This window comes from Wyeomyia smithii, chromosome 1 (assembly GCF_029784165.1).
Source record: "Wyeomyia smithii strain HCP4-BCI-WySm-NY-G18 chromosome 1, ASM2978416v1, whole genome shotgun sequence".
Classification (NCBI taxonomy): Eukaryota; Metazoa; Arthropoda; class Insecta; order Diptera; family Culicidae; genus Wyeomyia; species Wyeomyia smithii.
Window position 1 is genome coordinate 132,884,636 of NC_073694.1, and position 9,763 is coordinate 132,894,398.

The 9,763-nt window shown below is 38.7% G+C and overlaps 3 protein-coding genes across 3 annotated transcripts; all 3 read left to right on the plus strand.

Moving 5' to 3' along the window:
- The first annotated feature begins 631 nt into the window (after window positions 1–631).
- Window positions 632–1,524, plus strand: LOC129728892 (uncharacterized). Its single transcript, XM_055687370.1, has one exon. It carries the CDS (start codon window positions 739–741, stop codon window positions 1,522–1,524), a length of 786 nt encoding a protein of 261 aa, XP_055543345.1. The 5' UTR covers window positions 632–738.
- A 448-nt stretch (window positions 1,525–1,972) lies between these two features.
- Window positions 1,973–4,618, plus strand: LOC129717194 (uncharacterized protein K02A2.6-like). Its single transcript, XM_055667045.1, has one exon. The coding sequence runs from the start codon at window positions 1,973–1,975 to the stop codon at window positions 4,616–4,618; it is 2,646 nt and encodes an 881-aa protein (XP_055523020.1).
- A 2,765-nt stretch (window positions 4,619–7,383) lies between these two features.
- Window positions 7,384–8,361, plus strand: LOC129730360 (UPF0547 protein C16orf87-like). The gene is made up of 3 exons (XM_055689648.1): window positions 7,384–7,843; window positions 7,949–8,100; window positions 8,203–8,361. The coding sequence occupies exons 1-3, from the start codon at window positions 7,532–7,534 to the stop codon at window positions 8,288–8,290; spliced, it is 552 nt and encodes a 183-aa protein (XP_055545623.1). The 5' UTR covers window positions 7,384–7,531; the 3' UTR covers window positions 8,291–8,361.
- Window positions 8,362–9,763: the final 1,402 nt, after the last annotated feature.

The window sequence follows — 9,763 nt, forward strand, 5'->3', positions numbered from 1 at the left end:
TTGACAGCAGTAGAAGCAGATACAGCACTCAGAAGTAACAGCGGCTTGCGCCTGTGGCTGCCGTCAAATTAAATAAACCACTTGCGCTGTGGTTGGTCACCATGTCTCAGTAGCAGCGCGGTTCTTCTCAGCGTGCCTCGCCAGACTGCCATTATTCCCCCGTGTTAGGGCAGCATGAAGATCGTCATCACCAAATCCAATTTTGAACAGCAAAATGCCTTTTTTCAAGGCAAATAAACAAGTCATTGAAAGTTAATTATTTTTGACAAAGTAAGCAAGCATTCTGTGCGGATTCTAGCAGTTACATCTGTCGCGGCCGTCTAATTTACAGTAGGTGAAATAGCTTCCACGGTGCATGTTGCCCGTGTATCTTAACTCCTCACTGTTAGGGCAGCACAAAGTCAGCAACCGATTTTGAACAGTGAAATGCCTTTTTTCAAGGCAAATAAACAATAAACATTCTTCGCGGGATCCTAGCAATCAAATTCTGTTGTAGTTTTGTTATACCTTACGTTGTATTGACATTGACCATTAAAATGTTACCACCTTTTGAGAAGTAAAATGTTGCTACCTTTTTGTATACTCTCTTGATCAAGAAAGATAACTGTAAAATTACCGAGTAATAAATTGGACGCCATTTGTAGAGCACAAATTAAATACAGTTTTGCCAAGTATATTAATGTTTAAACTACCGAAATTCTGCCTCTTGGCCATCGATACAACAGTTGTCGACCGAGGATGTTAAATGCGAACCGTGAAGAAGCCGCTGGTGATGAAAATCCAGCGAATGCTGCTGTTGCTACTGCGCCGGTTGCGATGCAATCGTCGTTAACAATCGATCCGTTTGACCGTCATCGTATGAAGTGGTCACGATGGGTTGAACGTTTGGAAGGTGCTTTCGTTTTGTTTGGCGTCCAGCAAGAAACCAAACTCTACATGCTGCTGCACTTCATGGGAGGTGAAACATACGACGTTGTGTGTGACAAACTTGCTCCTGAGAAACCACAGAGGAAAACGTATGCTGAAATAGTACGTGTTCTTGAGGCTCATTTTAATCCGGAACCGTTGGAGATTTTAGAAAATTTTCGCTTCAAAAGTCGTAAGCAAGGAGAGGACCGTCCGGAGGAAACAATAGACGAATACTTGATAGCATTGTGGAAATTGGCTATCACCTGCAATTTCGGAGAGTACCTGAATACTGCTCTGCGTAACCAACTTGTTTTCGGATTGAAGGACAGAACTATAAAGTCCAGATTGCTAGAAGTACGAAACCTTACTTTGGAGCGGGCGCGGAAAATTGTCGTGTCGATGGAACTTTCGTCAAAAGGGGGCCGAGAGATTCAATCGAGACAAGGAAAACCAGAAATTAACCTGGTAGAACAAAAAAAGTTTAATGCTGCGAAAAGTAAGTTAAAGATAAATCCGGATCAGGAAAAAAAGGAGAGTGCTTCCGTTGCGGAAACCCTTCACATTTTGCGAATAAATGCCCGCACATTCAAACTATGCGCAATTACTGCAAACTGAAAGGCCATTTGCAGAAGGTGTGTCTGAAAGCAAAAAAAGAAAAAAGTACAAAGTCAGAAACACATCTACTAGAGGAAAATAATCCTGTTGCAGGCTGTAATTCGAACGATATCGTCACACTGGAAGAAATTTGCAAGTTAGAGGAAACCAGTAGAACAACTGTCTCTAAATTTCACTTAGACATGAAGGTGAATAATGTTACTGTTCGTTTCGAAGTGGATACCGGTGCTCCAGTTACGATTATCAGTACGGAAGATAAGAAAAAATCTTTCCTGAAGCGAATCTGTTGCCGTCTGATCTTGAGTTGGTGAGCTATTGTAATAGTCGTATCAACGTTAAAGGTATGCTAAAAGTTGAAGCCGAATATCGAGGAAAATTATTTTTGTTGCCATTATATGTATCAAATATACGAAAACAACCGTTGTTAGGCCGACAATGGATTACAGGGATGAAAATTGATCTTAACGATGTAGCGTTCGCTTGTGTTCATACATTGGACAGTACTTCTGCTAATACCCTACCGAAAATTACTCCAGTTAATATTAGATTATTGGTGGAAAAGTATGCTAACATTTATGACAAATCTATTGGAAAAATTGAAGGTTTGCAAGCAAAATTGAGTTTGAAACCAAATGCAAGACCAGTGTACATAAGAGCGCGTCAAGTTCCATTTTCTTTGAGAGATGCTGTTGAGAAGGAACTCGACATACTTGTCCAGAACGGGGTGTTGGAGAAAGTGAACCACAGTAGATGGGCTACACCGATTGTCCCAATTTTGAAGTCCAACAATAGAGTAAGATTATGCGGTGATTATAAAGTAACGGTGAATCCTAACCTGGAAATTGACGACCATCCATTACCGACGATAGAAGAACTTTTCGCTAACGTTGCAGGAGGACAAAAGTTCACCAAAATCGATTTAACTCAAGCCTATCTACAATTAGAGGTTGAGGAGGGTGATCGTGAAGTACTAACACTAAGTACGCACAAAGGTTTGTACCGACCAACACGTTTGATGTATGGTATTGCATCTGCGCCTGTTATTTGGCAGAGATTAATGGAGCAAGTGTTGAACGGGATTCCGGGAGTTACAGTTTTCTTGGATGATATTCGTGTCACGGGACCAAATGATTTAATTCATCTGCAACGACTAGGAGATGTACTAAAACGGCTAAGTTCATACAATATGCGAATTAATTTGGAGAAATGTCAGTTTTTCGAAAACGCGATCGAATACTGTGGATATTTGATTGACAAAGTTGGCATTCACAAAGTCCCGGGAAAAATCGACGCTGTTCAAAACATGCCTATACCGAAAAACAAAGATCAAGTTCGTTCTTTCGTAGGTTTAGTGAATTACTACGGAAGGTTTTTCCCGAACCTGAGTACAACGTTGTATCCGCTCAACAATCTCCTGAAAAATACTGTTCCTTTCGTATGGTCGAAGGAATGCGATGAGGTATTTAACAAAATTAAGCGTGAAATGCAGTCGGAGAAGATTTTAGCACACTACGATTCTATATTACCACTAGTACTTGCTACGGATGCATCACCATATGGAGTCGGTGCAGTGCTTAGTCATGTATTTTCAGATGGTTCAGAACTACCAATCCAATACGCTTCCCAAACACTTAACGCTACGCAACAAGCATATAAACAAATTGACCGAGAAGCCTATGCAATATTCTTCGGAGTTCGCAAATTTTACCAATACCTCTACGGCAGGAAGTTCACTCTTGTCACGGACAATGAACCGCTAAAGCAAATATTTTCTGATACCAAAGGACTTCCGAAGATGTCCGCCCTTAGAATGCAGCACTATGCAACATTTTTACAATCTTTCAATTTCAAGATCCAATTTCGTCCTACAAACCAGCACGCAAACGCTGACGCATTTTCAAGATTGCCTTTGAAGAATAGTACGCCCGATGCAACTGTTGAGGAAACAGACTATGTGGAGGTAAATATAATAGAAACACTGCCGTTAACTGTTGCTGAACTTGCGAAAGCTACTGCAATGGATACTACTGTTAAGACACTAGTGCAAGGGTTGCAGAATGGTAAATCCGTGGAGCCTAAAGATCGTTTTGGTGTTGACCAAGTGGAGTTTACTCTACAGAAAGGTTGTGTCATGCGGGGAATCAGAGTATACGTTCCTCTGAGCTTGCGAGACAAAGTGTTGAATGAACTACATTCAACTCATTTTGGAATTACTAGATTTAAGACTCTTGCTCGTGGTTACGTTTGGTGGGAAGGAATAGATAAAAACATTGAGGACGTGGTGCGAAATTGTAGTTTGTGTCAGTCAACTCGAGCTGAGCCGTCCAAAGTACCAACGCATTGTTGGGAGACACCCGCGAAGCCGTTTGAACGAGTACACGTTGACTTTGCTGGACCGTTTATGAATGTTTACTTTATCGTGTTCGTTGATGCCTACACAAAGTGGCCAGAAGTGCGAATCCTGAATAACATAACAACTAACACAACGATCCAGGTGTGTCGTGAATATTTTTGTACATATGGAATTCCTTCTGTGCTCGTATCTGATCACGGTGTGCAGTTCACATCGGAACAGTTTCAAAGATTTTTGCGAATGAACGGTGTTTATCATCATAAAATGGGCGCACCGTATCACCCTGCGACGAATGGGCAAGCAGAGAGGTTTATTCAAACATTTAAATCGAAACTAAAAAGTGTGCAATGTGATAAAACTTCATTGCACGCTGAACTCTGCAATCTTCTGTTAGTGTACAGGAAAACTATTCATCCTACTACGGGAAAATCGCCGTCGATGATGCTTTACAACCGACAAATCCGTTCGCGATTGGATATCATGATTCCTGAAGCTGCGAATGCTGCCAAAACGGAACAGAGGAAGTGTCGTGATCTTCAAGAGGGGGCGAGAGTTGCTGCGAGAGATTATTTAGATAAAGCAAAGTGGAAGTTCGGAAAAATTCTGAACAAATTGGGTGAGTTGCATTATGAGATACTACTGGATGATGGAAGGATTTGGAAGCGCCACATAGATCAGCTGCGAAAAGTTGGTTCAAACTTGGTAACTGACAAATCTGTACCAGTCACGGTGCTACCATAGTACTTTGAAGATCCTGAACCGCTTAGTGCTCCCGATCAGACATTTGTTGACCCCACCCCTGCGGTGCCTATACCAACCAATTCACAGCAAAGACCTGCGATATCAACAGCCCCGATTAAGATTGAAGGTAGGCAAGATTCTGTTATACCCGTTTCGGTATCTGCGAGATGCTCCGAAGACCAGTCTATCCAGGAGACATATCAGTCGCCGAGAAAATCTGGAAGAGTTATTCGGCCACCGAGGAAGTTGGACCTATGAAGAAGATTTCGCAAGGAGGGAAGAGCTGTTATACCTTACGTTGTACTTACATTGACCATTAAAATGTTACCACCTTTTGAGAAGTAAAATGTTGCTACCTTTTTGTATACTTTCTTGATCAAAAAAGATAACTGTAAAATTACCGAGTAATAAATTGGACGCCATTTGTAGAGCACAAATTAAATACAGTTTTGCCAAGTATATTAATGTTTAAACTACCGAAATTCTGCCTCTTGGCCATCGATACAACAAGTTTATTTAGTTAATATCCCCACTGTTGGGACAGCACAAAGGCTGCGATCAACATAACCGATTTTGAATAACAAACTGCCATGTTAGAACGCATTCACAAAGGCAGTTAATTCGAATATGCTGTACTGATATAAAGTCGATTCAATCAACCAGCATTAACAGAATTTCGTCGTCTCCCAGCTGCCAAGTTGCAACATGATGCAACACGCAACAACGAGCAAACGAAATCGCTTGATGTTACAAACCGCAATAAAATACGGGCTAAAACCGTTGCGTGTGTGAGAGTACCATCGGTGTTTATTCGCTGGAAACAAATATCGAATGCGAATTGTGGAATAATTCGTCTAAAGAATATTAGAGAATTAGACAACTGAACAGAAGGGCGTGGCCTATTACGTACCCGCATAGAAATCCACCATAAATGTGCCATACGGCATATGGTTTTTCTACCGTTCAGAAAATAGTTCCCAGAGTACCGTTAGAAAACCATATATGTACTATGATACGATAAGTTTTGACTATTCCACAAATGGTAATCTGGCAAATAACTATTTAGGAAACTAGTTGTTAAGTATGGTTACCATTCTAAAATGACCATTTTTTCATACAAAATTTTTCGCAAAACTATTCGTGGTATGGTATGCGAATGGTTCATGAAAATGATCTTCAACCATTCAGATTATAATGTGGATATGGTTTTAGTTGGTATCACGAGATGCACCAACTATATGAGTAATTGTAACTATATTCTATTTATCGATATGTGCACCACTCCCGAAATGGTGTTTATACTGTATTTTTTTTTTCAACCATTTTTCAAATAGTTACAACCATGTCATTTATAGTAAATTTCTAATTATGAGATCTATTCAGAAAATGGTTGCAATATAGTTCTCTTTGTTCCAAATTGGAAATTGTACTATTATCAATATAGTATTTTTATGTTTACTAATAGTGTGGTTACCATTTTATTTATGGTTTGGTTATATTATTATTTGGTCAATATACTATATTTGAAATGGTTACTACTGGGTAGCAAATGGTTGATGTACTATTTTAGAAACAGTTTTTTGTTTTTTTTTTTTTTTTATAATTCAAAAATCAATTGTGAAACCGTTTTGATACTTTTTTTTATTGGTTAATGATCATTTAATGGAATAAGCGTTTTGTTATAATGAATGCAAATCGATTTTCTTGATATTCCATAGATTAAGCATCATGCTGCTGTCGTGCAGCTTCTGCTTTCTTCAGGTTTTGGATCTTCTGAGCGAGGTATAGGTTGATTTTGGCATTTGTCGAGTTAGCTCCCACAATGGCGACATTTTCAATTCCGTGCTTAAGCATGTTTCTCTCTGCTACCTTATCTAAATAAATGAAAAACAAAAAAAGCAATGTAGAAAACAATGTAGAAAACAATGCAGTGTTAATATTGTTTAGGATATTGAGCTTTAAATGTTGTCGATGAGACTCATAGCTAGATATCACTGCTAAATGAAAAGAAATCTTTCTGATGAGTTTTGAGAAATTAGTATTTATTTGATCCAAGGCAACATCAACAACATCCTTCCTCTTTTCTCCACACAAATTGAATCGGTTGTTTGCTCGATTGGAATGACACTGACAGATAATTTTTATTCCGATTGTGGCAGTGTCGCCACTCTAAATATATACAGGCATTCTAGTGGGAAGTAGTGAGCTGTATAGCACATCAGATGCGCTATACAGCGCACTATTTGCGACGTAAGGTAAATATAATCAGAGTCTATGTGTATATAGAGTCGCGCGAAGAGAAAATCTATCGTTTCGGCAACACAGTTTTTGTACCGTTTGTTGCCAAGAACTATACAGTTCTGTTTTTCACCATGCATAAGCGAAAATCATTTTTTGAAATTCTTCACAAGGTACACAGTTTTGAAAGATTACACCGGTGATGTTTTGTTAAATTTAAGTGAACCAGTGTACAGGTTTAATGTTGGATTAAAATGTATAAGTAAAACTTCGGAAAAACACATATTCTTTATTACGCTCAATTACAACACTTTTCATCCACTCCTAACATTATCACCTTGTTTATTTACATTGCTCGATTGGTACCCTCGTTTGACACTGATTTGGTTCCTTTGGTTTCATCTTTGCGTGACTCTTAAACATAGACTCTGATAATAACATTTTATTTTTCTCTGTTGAGAAAAATTGCTACACGAAAAAAAAAATTCGACTTTTTCAAGGCTGAAGAATCGATACAAGAAATCGAAAGCCGGAATTGAAAAGATCGATCTAAAATCGACCACTCCAGTTGTCTATTTTTCTTGTGAAAATAATGAATAACCAAAATATTGAATGATAGCGGAAATGAAAGAGATAAAATATTTCGCTTGTTAAGAATTGTTTTGGTACTCAACCATGGTCAAAACCCGAATGCTGTCCAAACATTGCCCAAGCTGTGATCAGCAAACAGCTATAGCTTCCAAACGTTGTGTTTGTGGATATGCATTTAATGGACGTCAAAACAATGCAGCGTATATTCCACCTGCTTCTGTGGGTCGCCCAAAATCTGGGAAAAAAGGAAAATCTGCAGAAACACGCAAGACAGCAGCAAATGCTGTTCTAGCAGCTAACCCTCAAGTTCAACGTCGTCGTACAGGACGAGTTCGGCGAGAGAAACCGAATTATTATGATTCGTTGCAATACGAAAAAAAGAAGAAAAAAACGAAGGTATTTACGTGGTAAATGTAATCAAACACTTGTATTATTAAATATTTAGTATTCATTATTAGCCTAAAGAGATCACACATATCTGAGAATATTCTTTGCTTGCAGAAATCCACGAGATCATCATTATTCAAGGGTAAAGAAGCTAAACCGTCTCAGTTAATCGCAGCAAAAGAAACACAAGTGGCTCGCGCTAACAGACATGCTCAACGCAGAGCAAAAAAGGAAGAAATTGATGGTGGAGGAGATTTAGCTGCCAAGTACGAATATTATCTATCGTGTTTAGCTATTATTTTTCTTTTCAAATATTACGCCAAAATCGTGAAAAAATCAACTATTTTATTTGTTTGTTTTTTTTTCAGGCTTCCAATTGACAAGCAAGGAATTGCTGCTCTCATTCTATCAGAGATAAACCGAAAAATTGGTTCAGTTGTGTGGAAACAACCGTGATTCATAATTAAATGTCATGAATATATGATTAATATTGGCAGATTCAACACGAATTTTCGGTACACATTGAATGATTATTTTAATGAAAATGATAGAAATCGTCCGATTCTGATGACATCGCACTGAGCAGCGATTGAACTTAACTGTCAAATGCCAAAGCACCACGTCTTGATTGATGCCCTGTGCTGGCGGCGATAAAGCAGTAAATGAAATTATGAAAGTCTTGGTACACCTTCGAAACACTATGCGGTTTTAATAGCAAAAGCATGAATATGTTCCCAGCAAAAAAGAGAGACTTCAAGCAATTAAAAAGTAACATCAAATTTTAGGACAAGCTTAAAACCGTAAACTGGCTCGTAAAACTATGTTATTAACAATTTATTACGATTTAAATCCATATGACCATATTTTGCATGTATGGAAAACACCTCATTTAAATAATATAAGTGATATGCAGGGCTTCGTTGCATATTTTCGTATTCATTCATTATTCATTATTGGCAACAGTGTATTTAATCTGCAATTGAAACAACGGCTATGGTTAATTGAACTGTTACGAGCGTTACGAGGGGCTTGCGGGCGATGAATGCTTATTCAAACGTAATATGATTACCTTCGTGTTTGGCTCGTACTGGCTACAATTTACTCGAATCACTTGAAGGGATATTGAGCCATCGGATGCGAATACATCATGACACAGATCAATGAATATTCACTGTGAATGGTACTATCGCTCGCAATGATGACCCGTGGCGAGTCCAAACGAAATTAAAATTTGGCAGTTTCAACCCACTACCTCACGTGCTTAGTTATAGCAAATTTCTTTATTCAACTGCGTCAGAGCAAATCTGCCGAGCAATAAAACAACGGCATCGCCATTTACGATGATAGTAAAAAAGAGATAATTATGTTGTTAAGATGAACGGTGCAATCTTAAATTGGTCTGACCAAGTTAAATATTTAGGGCTAATTCATGATAAAAATCTTACCTTCAAGGAGCACATTGAGAATATTCAAACAAAGTGCAAAGTGCAATATATAAAATGTTTGTATCCTCTTATCAACAAATTTTAGACTTTGTCTCAAGAATAAACTGTTAATTTACAAACAAGTATTTAGACCAGCAATGTTATATGCAGTCCTCATTTGGACAAGTTGTTGTACAACCAGGAAGAAGATGCTTCAAGGGATTCAGAACAAACTTCTGAAAATGATATTGAAGCGTCCTCGCTGGTTTAGCACGAATGAACTACACAGGCTTACTAAGGCGTCGTACACAAATTACGTAACGCTAAAAACCTAGATTTCAGACTCCTCCCCCCCCCCCCCTATGTAACGTTAAGTAACGTTAGATGACTCCCCCCCCCTAAAATTACGTGACGCTGGACAACCTGTCCCCCCCTCCAAATTTGCAATGTTGAGCAAATATCACAGTTACGTAACGAGCTCAACTACCCCCCTCTCCCCTACGTA